The following is a 19621-nucleotide window of genomic DNA, read 5'->3' as shown; positions in this document are numbered from 1 at the left end:
TGCAGGTTCCCGCACTGTGCCAGCACTCCTCTCTCTCTCTCTCTCTCTCTCTCTCTCTCTCTCTCTCTTTCTCTCTCAGCCACTTCATTGCTCGACCATGCAAATCCACTCTGCTGGCAGATCAAAGGCCCAGAGAGCAGCACACTGAGAGTCATCTGATCCACACCGGCTGTGGGATCAAGTCCATAACGTGAGGGATCAGTACACCCAGGGAATTGTCCCTCAGCCTCCTTCAGCGCTTAGTTACTATCCAGATCCCGTGTACTAGAAGGACTTTGGTTTTGACAAAGATGAAGGGATTCATCTGGATATCACGAACAGACCTTAGAGGGATCACCTGCGATATTGTCTTCACATGATTTGATGGTGCTGCGAGACAAGAGAAATGTTCCGTAAATGTTAAAACTTGATGGGAGGTATGCCAACAGCATGTCTGCAGCACACACACCGATACCGTTTTTTGTTTCGCGACCTCTAAACATCGCAATATGTATTTTTAGCTCATCCCTCTTGGCTCGGTCAACAGTGCAGTCATCCAAACATGGGCCAGTCTCTAAAAGAAATATGCAGTCGCATGTTTACACGAGCAAAGCCAAATTCTTTCAGAAACCACCATATGTTCTTGGCTGACTTTATTGAAATGATTGGGTTTTCCCTACATAATGTTTATATTGCCCCCCCCCCCTCGCCCCCAAGCAGGGGGAATGTGGTGAAGTCACGTGTATATTACTTTACCAAGAGAGATTAATCCTTCAAACAGGCACTCAAACGCTGATCAAAAATCATATTTTGGGAGCCTTGGATGTACTCTGCTTTGATGCGAGGCCATCGCTCACGGCCACAGACAGTCATTCAAATCCTTTCGAGGCAAACAAACTAACAGTATGACAAGCCAAGTGCATTGTGAAAACAGACGCCCCCCCCCCCCCCCTTTAGCCCAGTGGAATGTGCCAGCTATGGAAATATGGAAAAACTTGCTCGACCCCCATTCGCTGTCTGCACAATGGATGCACAACGAGCAACAGAGCCGGCTTTGTGCGCGGCACATGTCTGTGCATGTCACTAATACTGTGAGGGCCACAACGCCAACATCCCTTTACTATGCATCGACAAAGGCTTGTGGCTTGTGAGGCCTCTCTGGAGATAGAAGAGACTTGTTGAAGTAGATTTTCTTGTGCTCTCTAGTTATGACAGAAGCATTTTACCTGTGTTTTGATGGATGGCCTCCCTTCGGGCGTTTTTTCCAGCATAGAGCTAATTTCAGGGACCCCCACACGCACCGTGAACCAGGGGCCCTTTCACCACCAACAACACAGTTGTCCCGGGAGGCTGTTGCCTCAGCTGTGGCCAGTCCAGCTGCAGTCTGTGAGTGCCGTGTCGGGACACTTAAGCGGACAGTCTCCCAGCTGACTTTGCTGATTTTATTGTTGGATCCTTCCCCCCAAACAACCGTGATCACAGCTACTGTATCTCGTTTGACTTCCTGAAACCCCTGCCTCCACTAGCCCCCCCCCCCCCCACTTCCAACTGTGGAAAGCAGCGATGCATCCAAATGTTTGCAGGAAACCATATCACTGTTTGGAGAAAACATGTAATGGTGTTTCATCCAATTGTGTTGGTATGGTATTCACGTTTCATAGCGCATTATGCAATTATAGCCTCCCCCAGAATTTAGGCAGAGAGGTGGTTTGAATCTAAAAAAGCTGTTTGTTTGAGGCTGTTCTACATTTTTCTCAGTTCTATATCAGGAATGCTGATTATATCGTATTTACCCAACCCCTATACTTTATTTTTTCTTCCTCTTTCCTGTTGTTTACTGCTCACAAGCCTAATCTGTCATCACTGTCCTCTGTGTAACAGGACTGCAGTGTTTACGAGATGGAAGAGAAGATCCTGGAAGTTGTAAGTATACCGTATCTCTTCTCTTCGGTTCTGCTAATGTAAACTATACGAGACCCTGAAGTTCCTAGGTCTGGTAGATCGTTTGGGTAAATGTCTTTTTTTACATGTGTGACATGCTCTCAGTAGCGAGGTCCTTTTTTCTGAGTGAATAGAGCAGACGGGTCTATAGGATTGCCAACAGAAGAGGCGGCTCTAATACGCCCCGGGCCATCAATCAGTGTTTCCTGTTCCTGACGCTCTCCAGACCCCTCGGGCTAATACTGGGCTTCCTCTAGCACTCTGTCTCTCTCTCAGACAACCCAAGTCAAGTCCACATCAGAGCCGAGTCTTCTCCTTGTGTCATGCTCGTCTCCTCTACATAAAGTGTACGCCATGTGTTCAAAACAAAATGCGTGTGCCTGAGCAGAGACGTCACAGATAGGACCCCCCCCCCCCCCCCCCCCAATGATGACATGACAGTTTTTGTCCTGAAACGAGCAAGAAAAGGGGTGTGATGTGCATAGGACTTGTGTGTGTGCGTGTGTGTGTGCGTGTGCGTGTGCGTGTGTGTGTGCGCGCACTGGAACGTCCAGTTAATAGCGCAGTAATGGTCCCCTTTAAGCCCATTAAGCCTTGCACTAAACATCAACATACACTCAGAGAGTCATGTGCAGAGGGAGTAGGTCAACGTACTAATGAAGGAGGTCTTCGTATTGCAAGCAGCAGTGTGACCTTGCTTGTTCCAGCCTGTACATCACGCAATGCTTATAAGAGGCACAATTCACCATTAGAGTATTCAGCACGGCGCTTAGAATCACAGTGAGAAGTAGAGTGTTGTGCGTTTTATTTACCGATGAACTTTCTTTTGCCTTTTTTCCTCTGCAGTCTAAGATTTTGAACAGCATCTGTGATCAGACCGTGAGAACGACCTCTGACCCCCTGATGAGCCAGTCGGCCTGCTTGGATGAGGTCCAGCTGACCGATATCAAACCGGGAGAGGGTCTGGTAAGGAATGCTGCTTTTTGTTTTTTCCTTCCTCTTCTTTATTTTTTTTCCCCTTCCGAGTGTGCAGGCCAGGAATGCATGCGATGCGTGTCAAATTGTCAACCTCACATTGCCGTCATACGCGTCTCTCCCTTTGGGAGTATTGTATTTTTACTGAAACTGTTTTTTGCCCCTAGGGGATGTACATCAAGTCTACCTACGATGGGTTACATGTCATCACGGGAACCACAGAACATGTAAGTATGACAGTATGCTGACCACAAGAATACATTCAGCCCCTTTCAATGCTGGAATTATTTGAACCAGTGAGAAGACTGTGAGACAGACTGTAGTCCAGAATGAGGCAGTTAGTCATTTGCATTGCTGCCCATCGTAATGTCATATGTCTGTTACCACTCCTTACTATTCCATTTTTTGTGGAATAAAAATACCTCACTCTCACTTTCTCATCCTCCTCTTCATTATCCTCCTCCTCTACTGAGGGCACGCTGAGTTATCCGAGGGAGTTAAGAACTGCTGATCCATAAAGGAAACTGTTTGTCATATTTACCGATTACTGGAGTGCAGAAGCCTCCACTGCCTCCACAGAAAGACGTCCTACCTTTCCCCACGCTGAGACAACCAGTCAGTGACTAACACACCAGCATCACGGCCATGGTTGGATCCTCACGCCTCCGGTCCTTAATCGTGAATCAGGGCCTGAATCATCACCAATAATAACTAGTTAATCCCGTTTGACATCCGTGTGACATGAAAAACAATTCAACTGATATTCATACGCGCAGAGAGTGTTTGTGTTTTCTCACGAATTGAACTCAAGAGTGTTTGTTTATAAAATATTTGCTCTTTGAAGAGAGAATTTCAAAGGCAGACAGGGCTGGCACTAAAGTAGGTCCAATTTCAACAAAGTTTTGTAAATAGTAAGATGTGTCGGTGTTTTATGAAAGTGGTTTATCGGGCTTTGACCTTTTACTTTGTTTGTTATTTAGTCACCAGCAGACCTGAGCAGGAAGATCCATGCTGGCGATGAGGTGATCCAGGTCAACCAGCAGACAGTGGTAGGAACCTTTTTTTTTTGGATAATTAAATATTTGACCGTATGTACTGTCAATTTGAGTACACACTGTGGATATTAATGGTGTTTGTGTGTTTTTAACCAGGTGGGCTGGCAGCTGAAAAACCTGGTTGTCAAACTGAGGGAGGACCCCAAAGGTGTGGTTCTACTCCTGAAGAAGAGGCCCTCAGGCACAACAGGTTTCACCCCCGCCCCACTCAAGAACATGCGCTGGAAGCCCGCAGTACAACAGGTACACGCACACAAACAACACACTCTTACTCCTTTCATTATGGAAGATCTACAAACGCCTGTGCGTCTAGTCATTGTCAACCAATTATCAGCTTTTTAGGGAGTTGGTTCGAAAAACAGCAAGTTCAGACAAGTGTCACGGAGCCACCCTGAAAGTGCCGCCGGCTCAATCACGTACAACATCGGGGGCAAACAAAGTCCCGCGATGTCGTTCAGTCTCGGAGATAAAGCCGGCAGCCTACAGTGTTGGAGTCTGGTTAGATTGTATCTGGTTTATTAGAATGAAATTGCCCCAGATGTTGCCATCAAAAGAAGACAAAAGGACTTAAGATAATTCATGTTATTTGGGTTCGACCTCCTCAAAGGTCAGGGGTAGCTGATAAATATTGTGCTAATAAGGTTATGTGACTGTAATCAAATTTGCCGCTCTCCCTCATGTGAACACATTAGGCTTCACTTAGCTTTTAACCACATCTCTGCACCTGAGTCCCGTTTTAACAGGGAGGGAGACAATAAGCCCATTGTAAACTAACACGACCAAACTCACAGGCTCTGCTATTGTCTTATCACGCGTAGCCTGTTTCATAGCCAGAGAGGGCAAGATGAGAAGATATCAGATAAAGAGTGGGTTTCTCAAAACAACAAAGAGCCTCTCAACACAGAGGTGGCCAATGTCAACATCATCAGCAGCATCTTGTTTTAACAAGTAGTCCGGGCTATCGGAGGCAGACATCTCAGTTTATCTGAGATAATAGGGCTCCAGAAGAAGACAAAGCATACACCCTGATTGAGGAATGGATGACACAGGCTTTGTAATGATGTATCATTTGTACACTTGGGAGCTATTTGGACAAGAAAAGTGGGTGGAAATGATTCATAAGAGCCCAAACGGGACGTGTTAGTTTGTCATTAATATATCACATCTACGACACTGTATCATCAGGCATATCGTTTAGGTCTGATGAGAGCGGCAGTGAATACGAGTCCTAACAATCGCGTCACGGGCACAATGTTGTTGAGTGTCGGGAGACATAACTGTGGTAAATGAGTACAGTTTTAAGTACATGTCTCGCCGACTATTTTGGACTTCGCTTACAATCTTTCCATACCTCAAACAAGAAGGTTTATACTCGGGGGAGACGCACTCAAATGTCTCACCACATGTGTTAAACTCCTCCCAGTTGCCAGCAAGTCATATTCGGTCTTAAACCGAGAGCAGCGACTTTGTCTGTTTTCGACCGTAAACTGACGTTGATACATTGTGTGTTTTTCAGAACAATTCCTCCCTGATCAAAGTCCAGTCTCCCTGCGGCTCAGCTAACGGATCGACCAAAAAGGAGAAGTCTGCTATCCTGAACTTGTACATCCCCCCTCCTCCTCCAATGCCGTACACCCCACGGTGAGCTTATTGTGTCATTATTGTGTCATTAGGCCTTAAAACAACAAAAGAACTAGACCAGCCTGCAGTAAGCGACCCCTTACTCACCCCTAGTCAACTGTTGCCACAATTCTACCCCTCACATCGGGTTGATAACGAGTGTGTCCCTGACCTGCGATCGCCTTACCTCCCTCTCCTCCTACTGCACATTCCTTTCTGCTTGTGTTCAGCCCACTCTGCTCCCACCAGAGTGGGATGTGGTGTTGTAATAAATAAATAAACGAGCATTTGTTTTTCTCCACGCAGAGAGGAGAGAACGGACTCCTTCCGCAGCAGCATTAGTAAAAGACCAAAGGGCTCCGAGTCACCCAACTCCTATCTGGACCAGGAGAGCAGAAGACGCTGCACCATCGCAGATTACGACCAGCTGAGCGGCGGCTGTCCCATCGAGGCCAACGTGATCCAGCCCAGAATGAGGGAGCACAAGTCCTCGGGTGGTCAGTAGTTTCTCATTCAGGGAATCTTAGAAACATTCCACCGATCTCTTTTTAAATTATGGCAATTGATGAACATGAAACTCTTGCCTCTAGGTAAGCCCCGGCCGCTCTCCATGCCCGCGGACACCTGCGTTGGAGTGGTGGATCCCTACGCTAAGCCCTGGAACCAGGGAAGGAAAGGTACGCACAAGACACCGTTCACCTTCTGGTGAAACCCTGATGATTCCATGTTTAAGCCTCACTTCAAGGACTGCACACTTATGGTTCATACAAATTATGAGCAACAAAAGCAGAGAAGCATAGCACACAACACTGCCATCAATTGCTCTACAAGTGACATTTGAGCACATTTAAGTTGTCAAGAGCCTGAATATCAGAAGAAAAACAATATAATGGTAGAATCAAGATGATTACATATTCACCGCCAATCATGGTCAATTTACAGCCAATTAAAAAGCATTCAACTTCATTGAGCATTACATGCGTCCATTATCTCATGAAAGATTAAAGCATGCATTATTTAAATTCACAGAGCTAGGTTAGCTGTTTCCAGCCTTCATGCTAAGCTAACCGCTCTCTCCAGCTCTATATATCGAACGGATAGATATGAGAGTGGTATCGCTCTTCTTATCTAATTCTGCAAAATAAGCATATTTCCAAAGAGGTCCAACTAACACTAAAGAATTAACATCAGTGCTGATGTTGCACACTGCTTTGTTCTGGATTCACATTTGTAGGCAATAGATGCTAGAAGCCTTTGACTTAAAACAGCCAGAGCCTCCATCTAATGCCACCGCTGAGCTGACGTCTCGCTGTCTCTCTGCCTCAGGTGAGGACCTCCTGTACAGATACCTGAGCAATGAGAGGATCCCCACCATTGCAGAGGAGGTCCCCTCGGTGTCTCCACCCTACAGGCCCGCGGGGGAGCGTCACCTGGTCCGGGTGGACCACATCCGGGGCAGCCGCTACTACTCCAACCACGACCTCCACAACAGCGCCACCATCCCCTACCAGGAGGACATCAAAAAGGCCCCCGTAGGCCCCGCCTCCAAGCGTGCGACGGCAGAACGCTCACTACTGGTCAGTTGGATCACGCGGCTTAAGCTATTGACTCACTGATGATGCGCTTCCTGTCCGGGGCTTCCTGTTCCCGTCTTTTGTCCTTCCTCAGTGCCTTTGATTTTTAACGGCCGGCTGGTTTTTTTTGTGGCAGCTTCGGCTTTTCTCACACTCCTCTCTCCCCCAACCTCCATATTTTCCCTGTTGTTACTACTACTACCAACTACTACTCTTCAACCAAACTCGCTTTTGTGGTACTCACTACATCACATCATCCCCCCTTTAACACTGCCCCACCACCCTCCTCGTCCCCATCGCTGCCTCAAGAAGACACAGTTTGTTCAGGTTTAGGATACTTTTGGCCTTGTGTGCCGTCTACGGACTCCTCTGTACATATTAAGCTTTTGTCATGTTTCAGTTGAAATGTTCTCTGGTACCATTATTTAATACTTCAGAAAACTAGCCTGCTATTTGCTTCCTTTTGATTTTATTTGCATAAATAAGTTGTAAGAATACAGCATATTCTGTTGGTGAAACTGTGCTGTTACTTCTACATGTTTTCTCAAATGACACTTTTGTGATCCGTTAGTTGCATTACCCTCGACCAAAGGTTGCCTCTTGTAAGCTATGCATTATACTTCAGAGAGATTTTTTTTTTATGGTCACTTTAGTCGACAATGCTGCATCGGTTGGTAAAAGGATGTTTATATCTCGCCACTGGCAGGTATGTGTGCTGGTTTTAAAGATATGCATTCTATTTCAGTAAACTTTTATATCCTGTGTTTCAGTTTACTCTGCAGATTACCCACCTAAAGGGCCTATATGCACACAGCTGCTTGACGGCAATAAAAGGTCTTTTTCTCTTGAGGACACGCTGGTCAAATGGCCTTCTATTAGCTCACAGATCACAAGAGACCGAATGACAGTATTATTTCAGAAGATACAGGGAAGAAGTGTCTGTTGTTGCTTTTATCTGCCTTTTTGTAAGTTTTGAATAGCGTTTTATTAAAAATTGCAGTTCATGTGAGTGATCTTTTGTATTGTCTTTATTTGACCGTTGGAGTGTGGAATTACTGCTTAATGTGAAACGTTAATGGAGCATGTGGGATGATATGTTATTCTGATAACGACACGCTGTTCTAGTATCACTTCACATACTCAAAAACGAGATCATTTATCGCCACGATCTGTCAGCGGAGGGCAGCTTTAGTCATTATTCACTTCCACTGAATACAGGGCCACACTATTGAGCCGGGGGGCTCTCACCTTTTGAGGTGAACCGTTCTGTTTTGTTTTTTTAAGCATGCGGTGAAACAGGATAGCTAATGTCAGGTTACCTGTTCTCTTGGTCTCAGATGAGGATGGGTTATGCAACTACTTCCCTCTTTGATGAACTTTAATTTCCAGCTGAAGGACCATATGGTCAAAGCAGGTTTTTCCATCAGGGGGATCTTATTCCCTGCACATATGTTGCCTTTTAAGCATTTAAAAACCCCAGGTTAGGATTACTATGCCCGACAGCTTTTCGCCTTTTTCATTGATTTTGAAGAAGCGTGAACCTGGGAAGGATCCGCAGTTGAGAACGACCCACCACCCTTCACCGCTTTCCCCCTCCCGCCTGTGTCTCTTTGTGCATGAGCTCTACTGATGGAGAGGGGCCTCTTTTCTTATCTCTCCTCCACTCCTTCCTTGTGTCTTGCTCTGCCCAAGCTTGCCAAGCTATAGTCGCCTGCGGTCCTCACTAATTTGCGCTTTCTGAAAACCTGTGGTCTGCCTAAATACTACCTGCACTCTGTTTAACCCACTGCTAAGTTTGCTAACCACTAACATCTTCTGCCTGCAAATCACAAACGGTCACATGGGAATGACAGGCGCAATTATTTGCAGATTGTGCATGTGGAATGTTTTTTGTTTTTTTTTGATGGATGTTTTGTTCGTTATTACTTTTTTTCCCCTTTTATTCTGGAGAGGATTTACATATTTTACACAGAATTAGCCAAAAAAAATAGTTGGTACTAAATATGTTCATAAATTAGTTGCCTGCAAGATAGGATGCAGCAGTTTTACTGTTGGCATATACTACATAAAGTGCTATGTTATAATCTTGAAATGAGTACTGATCAACAGCAGCTTTGAGGGTATGTTAAGTCTCAATGGAGCTTCAGGCTTTCAGAGCAACCACACCACAATAGTCCGACTCCATCACCAGCGTGCGTTAACACATGAATCTCTATGTATCACAGGGACCTGACTGGCACTCTAGCAGTGACTTCCTCAACCGGTGAGTTCCTCGCTATCTCCCGCACACACACACACATACACACCAATGCCATCCATCCCCCAAGACGACCTTCACGGGCTGCAGAATCTTTAGAAATGTCACTGTTATGACAAATCCTGATTCTTCTACGCTTCCAACTATAAATAATCCCATCCCACTGCGAAACGCGTCGACACGCGAGCATTGCTGCCCCCCCCCCCCCCCCGTCTCTCGTCATCCGTGGCCCCTGTGTCTCCTCTGGTCTCGGATGTGGGGCCTGAGGAGGTGTGACTCTCCCACATTAACACCGTGATCGATGACTAAACACCTTGCTCAATACCCCCCCCCCCCCCCCCCCCCTCGGTGGTTCTATTCTAAGAGCCGCACACAAACGCATGGCATCCGGTTTTGCCGCACGCTCGATCAAAACACATTACTCACATTTAGTGTGTGTATATATATATATATATATATATATATATATATATATATATATATATATATATATATATATATATATATATATATATATATATATATATATGAGAGAGAGAGAGAGAATGGAGGTTTGGTAAACGTGTGGCACTGATGCAGGCGATGGGATTTGATTGACGGCGGATTTAATCAAGTGTCATATTAATTTTGTCTCGTTAATCCGTTAGAAACGAACCAGTTTTTCCTCATGACAAAGCATAAAATGCGATCAATTTCATTCCCGTGTCCTTTGTCAAAAACCATCAATCTGGCTCTGAGAGCACATCAACAGAAGTATTTGAAATTGCAACACCTGCAAGACAACAACAACAACAACAGTGTTTCCTTTAGCAAACTAGTGATTTAAGGAGGAGACAAATACTTGAATATGGATGACAGGAGGAGGAAAGCATAAACAATTGCAGGGTGAGGCCCGGCTGAGGTGAATCGTGTATTTCGAGCGTTGGGAACAAGTTTGGTGTGTACCCTTTGCTGCTGTGGCTGGTTGCCAAATCCATTATCAGAACCACTGGCACACCGACTAAATGCCGACCCTTAAACAGTCTCCAAGGGATCCGCTCCCTGTTCAGGCCATATCAAAGCGAGCCCGACCGGAACATAGATACAGATCACGGCTGGGAAGCAAGAAGTATGCGTTGGAAGTTTTCCCGAGACGCTTATGCCTGATCTAAAAGTATGAGGGCTAAATGGAGCTTCTTGATGTATTTAATGTAGTATTTCCCTGCCTCTGCTTTGTATTGCAGGTATAATCAACCACAAATACGATCCTGGTCCTTCTCTCAAGCAGTAAGTATGATGTGTAGGGTCAGTCTGTCTAAACGTCATATATACGGTGCGTGCGTGCGGTGTGCAATGTGAGGAATGCCACTGGCTTCAGCCTTTGGCAGGAGGAGGTGAAAGCCTTAATTACAGGCCCATTACATTTCACACACAGTTATGACAACACACACACACACACACACACACACACATAGAAGTCATATACCACAGTACCATGAGTTACTGTCACTTAGTGCCACATCCACCTCCACTGGGGTCAGATGGATTAGGCACATAGTCGGTGGTGGCATTTGAACAAATCCCATTTGTCCAGATTTATGGTCCGACAGCGACTTGTTGTTGCACCAAACAAGAAAACCTTGCCCACCTCTTGTCAGCGTCCATATAGGATAGAAGGGGCAATACAGGGATGAATGGAGTACTTCACTGCTGTTGTTCCTGAAAAGTAATTCATCTCAAATCCTCATTAACAGCCATTCAAATGCTGCATTTAGAGCCGTAGATCTAAACGGAGGTGGGGACCAGTGCCGGGGCAACTGGGCAATTACTACCAACAGCACGTGAGCAAGCTAGAATATGATATCATCTCCAGCCCTGCACCCTTCCCCCTGTACACTGTGTGAGATTCCCCTGCTGAATAACAGCCACTCTGTTTTGCGCCCCTCTCTCATTTCTCCCCGACACACACACACACACACACACACACAGTTTCTGGGTGGGGTAAGGTGGGGGCAGGGGGGACACTAGCTAAATGCCGTGACAATTCTCAGCGTGGATGGTGATGGGAGATTGAGCGCTACAATGGTGTGACCAATTTGCATTCCCGTGAATCCTTCAGGCCCTCGTCATGAGTCGCAGGCAAAATGACCTCACTTCCACCCAAACACAGCTTCAGCGAAATGCCCCTTTTAAATCCCCCCAAAGTGGCATGCTGGGACTCCCCCCCCCCCCCTCATCGTAGAGACGAAAAGGAGAAAACGAGAAGTGTGAATGGTGTTGAAATCCTTTATTTGATTCAACACGTTTAATTGAAATGTCAAAGGGGAAGCTTTTTTTGGGGGGATTTAGGGGTAACACAAGGGAGTTCCTTGATATGGATGTGAAAGATAGGGTGACAAATAGGGGGGGGGGGGGCATAGAGGAAGCTACAGTGTGAGAATGTGAGAGATATAAAGGGAGGAGGGGGGGTCTCTTCATCGTCACTTCATTCCACTCGCTGCAGTACAATGGCTAGTGGAAAGAGAGAAGAGGCCCCTGTCTATTTAAGCAGAAGAAATGAAATGGAGACTATAATAACGCAGGATTCAAGAATGCGTCTGCTGGTTCACCGCCGTCCCGGCGCAGGACAACCTTGAACCAGAACATCCAAGCCGCTTCACAGATACAGCTCGAGCAGGGATGTTATGACTACAAACCCAGTGGAGGGGTGTTGATAGCCAGGTCACAGCCTCCACCAGCCAACTGTTTATTTGCTTTTAATAAATAAATGTCTCCCTATTTCTGGAGGAAAACATAGTGTATTTTATGAATTTGTATTTTTTTTTTGTAGGACCCATCTTTATGGGTTCTGGCTTTAACAATCACATTACACATCCCATTAGTGACATGTGAACTTAAACTTAATCAGTTACTCTGTGAATGGCACATTCAGGTCCTCTCAAGTAGTGATATCACTTCTTTTTTTTTTGCAGGTCCCAAATGCGTATTTAGAACTTTAGAGCTCAGTCAAGTCTAACTTGTCCTCGTGTCACTTAACGACGCTAAAACGTTCTTTTTGAAGAGTAAAACAAAACGTCAAACCTCAATTCATTCGCCACTACATCTGCTGTTGCTCACTGCCATTGTTTTGGTGGCTCAAAATGCTTTTACATGGCGGTAATTTAGCGACACCTAGTGGTCATGTTTGGGAACGGCGAGGAGTTACTGCGATCAACCATTCATTTAATTCGAGTGTAATCCACGAAAGAGTGTAATAGCTGATGCAACAATGGTTTAAACGCTGTTGAGTGATTTGAATTCAAGAAATGTGCCCTCACCATTTTTTGTCGCTCGAGTCTGAGCGTGGGTGTCACCCTCTTCCTTCACATGAGAGAGAGGGGGGGGGGGGGGGGGGGGGTGACACCCAAAGAGGCCCTGAACTCACCTGAAACCAGCCGAGCTTCCTTTGAATGTCTTTGTCTATTTCCGACATGCTCGCGGAGGTTTGGTCAGACTTTGAGCAGAGTCTACGGGCCAGTCTGCAGTCGTTGGGGTTGTGTTGGCAGGTACAGCAACATTATATCTTTGTTAAACATAAACAAAAAGGATTCATTTGCTTACAGGCGACGGTGTTTTTGTTGTGGCTCGTTAGGCCAGCACAAGAACAAACAGGCTGCGTTTGACACTAACGGCGAACGTTACCGACCAGACTACAGGGATTTTAGATTTACTTATTTATTTATTTACTTTTATAATATCTGGCTGAATTTCATTTGAATATTATTGACAGACGTTTAAGTGGTTGAATTACATATTTAAATTGTTCATTAATACTGTGATATTTAAGTTATTTGGCATTTAAAAAATAGAACGTGTTCTTAGTTTTCAAAATCGAACGTTTCTTAAAATGAGCCTCAAATGCAACGTAGATTTGGTTATGTCCTAAAGTTTAAAACGCACCTTTTACACATATTGTTTTGCATTTTTACTTTTGTATTTTTCTTGTTAGGATTTTTTTTTTTAAGTTTTTGCTTTTTATAGAGAGTTACAAGAGTTATCTCACATTTGTATTTGGTGCTGTACACACTCGCAACCAAAAACGTGAAGCTTTTATTGTTCCCTAATTAATTGTGGCCTTGAAGGGATTTTCTTTTTTTAAACAGTCCGGTGCAGATAGTATTTGGTTGTCAGATAGCTGCCGACTGAAGCTAGAGAGGTGCATGTTTATTGATCTCCCGTTACCACACAATCACAGATTACATGCAGGCCATCATCTGCAGATACATTTGTTCAGTATAGATCTCAAAACTACTGCAGAATTAGAGGTAACCCATCACATCTGCTTACAAACATCCAACAGGAACTTGGTTACTTAGCTCTCACACACGCATCCTCAGAGTCAGTATCGTGCTGTGGTTTATGTGGTGATCATCATCTAGCTCCCACAGGCAGCCGGGGTAACTCAAACACCCGGAAACAAGATGTGATGCGCAGTGTTGTGCAAGACAGCACACACACTGATTTTTAGTTGAGATAAGAGCTGTTTGCAATGGTTGTCTGTCCTTGTGTGAGATTTTAGAGTGACATAGGATATCGATACTTACCTGTGTTTGGACTTGAAGGGAATCTGTGAACTTTTAGAGGACCAGGTATGAGTCTTACTCTCTTCTTCTGTTGTTCTCACTGGGGATTGAGTTTGTGGTTGAGTGACTGAACGCCAACAACTGCAGCAGGACTTGAACTCGAGACCTTGTGATCAGGCCTGTGCTTTTACATTTCCTGACCTCAGGGCAGTTTTTTTTTCTTTTTTCTAGCCTTTAGCGCTCAATCTGAGTTTTTGTGTGATGACTCTTGGGGAGGTGTGATGGGTGGTTGAGATTCTTCGTTTCTGTGACAATATACCCAGTTTTTGCTGTAATGTATCGTGGCAAGTTGTCAAAATGGTTGATTGTGTGTCTGTGATTTTCCCTTTGTCTCACTCAGGCCGCTTTATAAAGGACAAATAAGGAACTTAAGTATGCAGAGGAAGTTAGTCCATATTGGCCACTAAGCTTTCTCAATATCTTACATGTATTTTTTTTTTTCCTCTGCGATTCACACGGCCAAAAAGCTATTTTTTCGAGGTGTGATACTGCAAAGAAGCTTTTTAATCGTCGATACTTTGAGGTAGTTTGGGTTCTAGTGTACGTGTGTGTGTGTGTGTGTGTGTGTGTCATAGGCTGAATTGCTGACAGTGTAACAATTAAGCTGTGAGTCAGTGCGGTTCATGAGCATTTACTCATCAAGTTGTCAACTTTTTTTTCCTGACTTCCTGACTTCTATTTCTATAGAATATGTAATGTAATGTAATTCTGCTTTTTCTACACATTTTCAACATGGTTTTTTTTTTCACTCTGAAAACTATTGAGAAACAATGTCTGTGCCGTTTGCCCACGACATCACTTCCTCTTGTCTTACGTTGGAGCAAAGACTTGCTCATTTTCTGCCCACTCAGTTTTTAATATCGTCAACCTACGAATCGGTGTGTAAGGTCTATCTCTTTGTGTCTTTCAACAGGCTGCCTTCCCAATATCGGTGCCCCCTTCAATGGCTGCCGATGACTACAACCCTGTAAGTCTTTCTTCCTTTTTTGTGTGTGTGTGTCTGACATTTACTCAGGCAGAGGTTGCCTTGTTCTCGCACTAATGAAATAGAAACTTTTTTTTTTGAATGGGGGAACTACCTCTGCTTCTCCTATTTGACAAAGAGTTGAATGTTTATAGCAACAAGGGTTCATACTCCACTGAGCACTCAGCTGCTTATCTAGTTTGGATTCTCCTGGTGTTTCAGGTTTAATTTGAGAGTTTAGAGGAAAACAAAGGAGACCAAAGAGCAGCGACAGACAAAGCACAAGAGTCAAGTCACAGATGAGGATGTTCGAGAGGAGTGGGGGGGTGCTGTAATGTGCGCGTGGGGAGAACAGAGAGAACAGCAGCGATAAAACGCATGTGACACTCGGTGCGAGAAACGGGATGTTCCGGATAGCTTCTTCTTCTTCTTCTCAGCTGAGACTAGCTAATGTGTCCCTCTGACTCTCTGACCTAACGTTTGCCTCCTCCGCTCTCCTTCCCAAAGGTCTCCCTCCGGCACAAATCCAAGAGGAAGATTCGAGGAGGTAAGTTGTCACCCCCCCCCCCACCCCGAGCCCTCATCACTTTGTCGCTCTGCATGCCCTCGACTGTAATTTGGCCCCTCTGTAGGCGTGTGTGAAGTGGCAGGGCAATTGGTGTGTGCAGAGGTCTTTTTAGACAACGCTCAGTTGCGTTCTCTTCAGTTCTTCCCTATTTAAGCTCTCTGTGGCAGTGTGTCTTTTTTTATTCCTCGGAGACGCTCACTCGAGTGCTGAGCTTTCATGTCGTTATCATTATCATCTCTGGCTGATGCATAAGTGGAACAGGTGGGATGTTGTTCGGTGTTATTTTTAGAGTTCATTTGTTCGTTGACCAAACACAGCGGCCCGTTTTGACTCGAATGGAAACAGATTTCAGACTCGGCAACCTCTTGCTTCCTCTAATGCTATACTTGCGCTTGACTTTGGCTTTGTTTCTCTCCGGATAAAGGGGAAGGTGGAAGGGGGGGGGGTGTCTCAGTGTGTTCATGTGCATGTTGTCGTCTGTGCACAGGCAATGGTACGATGAGCAGAAGACGGATCTCGGTCAAAGAGCTGGGTCCCCCAGACCACCAGGGCTGGCTGTACAGGAAGAAAGAGAGCAAAGGCTTCCTGGGCATCAAATGGAAGAAGTACTGGTTTGCGCTGAAGAGGACAGCTCTGTACTGGTACACCAACCAGCTGGTGAGTGAGACCACCCTTTTCATCAAGAGACCCATTCATTAATGTTAATATGTTCAACTGATGTCGCAGCTCAGCGCTGTTTACAGAAACTCCAGTCAGCAACTCTTGTTCCGCAAAAACCCTGAGAATCACTAAAGTAAATACCGAAGAAGTAAAGTTTCTGTTTCCTTCTCTGATCTGCTCCCTTGTGCGCGCTCTCAAGCTCTCCAATCTCGCCATCTCTCCATCTCGCCATCTCTCTCTATTAAACTTTGCGTTTTTGGCTACTCCAGCTGCTCTTTTTAAAGATCAAGGCTGAGAGTACTCTTATATTTGTATTAATGTTAAGCAAACCCGTGAGCAGACCACAACCAACAATGCCTGTGTGTGGTCTCTCAATACTTTCGGCCTGACTGCTCACAGAAATATACTTTCACTTTTGTAGTTTTTAGCAAACATTGCTCAAACTGGAGTAAATATTACAGAGGTGGCCAAATGTTTTTTTATTTATTGTGGAACCGTATACATAAAGTAGGGGCCGAACAAAAGTAAATGTGTGGTTTTCAACCGGTTCCACTGCAAGTGCGTGAGTGTGTCTAGACCAGCAAACCTGATGTGCCATAGAAAATACATTTTCCATCAAAATAACTACGCAATTAACATTAATACATTTTTTTTTCACATGGCTAATTTATTTTGTGTGCCCAAGTATTACAAAAGGTATTTCTGCATGTGTATAATATATGTAAATTAATAAAGTTTAAACGGGGAGATATTGGTGTTTGTTTGTTACGATTCAAATGTAAACGAAAGATTCATATCTGTACGTCTAATATTAAGATGTAACAAACAGACGCAGGCACGTATGGTATTGGTTTATGTGCCAAGAGGTTGAGACACAAAAAAAAATCGCAACATTTGACTTTATTTTCAGCCACAGTTGGCTGTAGTTTGGCCACCACAGTAATAGTGCATTTGTAGTGGATGATGTTCAGTGCGCTGGTGTGCGTCATTAATGCTTTTGTAATTGTTTTTGGAAAAACATTGGAGGTATGCAGTGTAGGGAACAAAAGCTGGTTTACACCATAAAGCAACGCTTGGTTGTAATTCACTTCTGTTTGCTGTTTGATCCAGTAAACAATGAAATGCATTTATAACAATTAAGTTCGGAGCTGTACAAATTATTTTTTTTTTTTTGGGAAGGACGGTATTTCCGTCAGAGGAAATATGTCTTTTCTCCTTTACAAGCTCCTAAAAGAGAATAAAAGAAAATGTGTTTTTGAACAAATGTGTTAAACAATATTCATCTATATATTCAAATTGAAAAGCAACACATGATTTTGTCTTCTTTTTTTTTTACATATGTATGAAATAGTGCAGTGACTCATTTGTAACACTTAGCGAAAAATGTTTTAACACATCCCACATATGGAGCCACAGATGCATGGGGGGGGGGGGGGGGGCAGATGAGTCATACTTGTTTCTGTCCCAGCTGTCCCCTCTCTGCCAGCCTGTCGCCGCGGGAACCTTAGAGCAGTGTCACTGAAGGCGACGGTGTCACTAATAGCCCGCCAGACTCTCTCATACGGGCACACGTAACGTAGCTGACGCGCTTGATTTACTGGCAAGGTGACTTCGGTCACATCTGCTGTATGTCAACATCACACGGCGGGTTGGAAATAGAAGAAGTCGGCCGACTGCGATGCAAAATGGCAGGTGTCATTGTCAGGAAGTGGTTCGACGTCATCCGCTTGTTTTTAACGCTCGCTGTTGTTCAATCCGTGTGTTGCAGGCGGAGAAGGCTGAAGGCTACATTGACCTCACCAACTTCATGATTGACAGAGCCATAGAGTGCAAGAAGAAACAGTAAGCTCTCGGTTCAGTTTCTGGTTCGTCTCAGTCAGGCAGCTTTTACAAGTAGTTAGAATTAAAACTCTTATCTTGTATCTGTTGTGGGAGCTGAGTGGAATAGAAAGTTCTCCCACACACAGTAATAGCAATCTGAAAATGATCGATGAAGAAGAATAAACACGGAGTTTAACTCGGTGTACATAACTTCCAGTAGAAAACCTATTGCCTTAACTGCTCTCCATTAACTCTTCCCTCATGCAGTGCGTTCAAAGCTTGCCACCCACATGTCATGATGTTTTATTTTGCTGCTGAGAGCCACGAGGAGATGAACTTGTAAGTCACATACAAGTAACACATTGTATGCAATCCCCCAAGGGTGGTTTTTTATGTTTTGTCAAATGATGAGTTGAACATTCTTTTCTTTTTTTCTTTTTTTTCTTCAGATGGTTGAATAAGCTCGGGCTAGCCTCCATTCAATATGAGCCAACAGAACGAAACACTGCAGCCGGTGAGCACACACTATTTTTTGTTACCCGTTAACTGTTCTTAAATGAAAACCTTGTATCTACTAAATGACAACTTTTTCTAACTTAAAAAAGCGGCTTTGTTCTGATTTAATCACATTAGTTTTGCAACTGGACTGATCATTGCTAAGAAATGATTTTCCTCTGGATTCTGGTTGTATGTGTCATGTTATGAATTCTGACTTTGTGTGTGTGTGTGTGTGTGTGTGTGTGTGTGTGTGTGTGTGTGTGTGTGTGTGTGTGTGTGTGTGTGTGTGTGTGTGTGTGTGTGTGTGTGTGTGTGTGTGTGTGTGTGTGTGTGTGTGTTCGTGTGTGTTCGTGTGTGTGTGTGTGTGTGTGTGTGTTTTGTGTCTCCCATGCAGAGTGTTATAGTGAAGCCAGTGACCATGAAGAAGCTGAAAGCACAGAGATTCCCCCTCCACCATACTCTGAACAAACCCTCCAGGACTCCGTGGATGCGTCCGGTCCACCTGGAAGCACGCATCAAGTGAGTCATGGCTCCTCTCCAAACTGTCAACACTGCACCAGCACTCACAACTACACGTGAGGCTGCCAGTCTCTGGATACTGTAGTTACTCAATTCATTTAAGTTTATTCTTGTGGAGCTAGTAATTTTGTTTCCATATGTTATAAAGCTGCCATTGTTCAACTGAACAAAACCCTTTTTTCATTTTTATTGATGATATGTCTGACCGTAGTGTATCTGTGTTTCAGGGTACCCTTCCTCCCCCCTACTCCTCCGCAGTCCCCAGCGAAGCCAACGGTTCGCTCTCGTCGCCCGTCAGTACCATGACATCACAGAGCTCCACCTCCTCGCTCGCCAAGCACCGGCAGTCCTGGTTGGACCTGGTGTCGCAGGCGTCCCCGTCCGCCGCTGAAACGGCGGCGGTGTGCTCGGTTCAAGTGCACTCGCATCGCCCCCCGCGACCGGAGACGGAGGAAGAAGATGACCCCCAGGTGCCGGAGAGCTCGTCTCACCAGGACCCATCGGAAACGGGGTCCGAGGAAGACGGCCCTGCTGCGGAGGCACAAACGCCGGTTTCTGGTGCTGGAAATGAAGGTGAGACTTTATTCTG

The 19621-nt window shown here is 44.9% G+C and overlaps 1 protein-coding gene across 1 annotated transcript in view; it reads left to right on the top strand.

Annotated features, from left to right (window-relative positions):
* cnksr3 (cnksr family member 3) overlaps positions 1–19621 on the top strand; it is a 43978-nt gene that overhangs the window by 22245 nt on the left and 2112 nt on the right. The window contains exons 5-23 of the mRNA XM_076108310.1: positions 1861–1902; positions 2767–2886; positions 3063–3122; positions 3876–3944; positions 4047–4193; positions 5467–5591; positions 5877–6067; positions 6161–6247; positions 6897–7147; positions 9370–9407; positions 10625–10667; positions 14916–14969; positions 15474–15513; positions 16022–16191; positions 17963–18036; positions 18283–18354; positions 18465–18529; positions 18908–19032; positions 19260–19605. Coding sequence (XP_075964425.1) covers positions 1861–1902; positions 2767–2886; positions 3063–3122; positions 3876–3944; positions 4047–4193; positions 5467–5591; positions 5877–6067; positions 6161–6247; positions 6897–7147; positions 9370–9407; positions 10625–10667; positions 14916–14969; positions 15474–15513; positions 16022–16191; positions 17963–18036; positions 18283–18354; positions 18465–18529; positions 18908–19032; positions 19260–19605 — 2119 coding nt within the window. The remainder of the gene's footprint in view (positions 1–1860; positions 1903–2766; positions 2887–3062; positions 3123–3875; positions 3945–4046; positions 4194–5466; positions 5592–5876; positions 6068–6160; positions 6248–6896; positions 7148–9369; positions 9408–10624; positions 10668–14915; positions 14970–15473; positions 15514–16021; positions 16192–17962; positions 18037–18282; positions 18355–18464; positions 18530–18907; positions 19033–19259; positions 19606–19621) is intronic.

Source organism: Anarhichas minor, unplaced genomic scaffold (assembly GCF_050575085.1).
Source record: "Anarhichas minor isolate MPS153535 unplaced genomic scaffold, ASM5057508v1 ptg000040l, whole genome shotgun sequence".
Classification (NCBI taxonomy): domain Eukaryota; kingdom Metazoa; phylum Chordata; class Actinopteri; order Perciformes; family Anarhichadidae; genus Anarhichas; species Anarhichas minor.
This window is presented reverse-complemented; position numbering and strand designations above follow the sequence as displayed.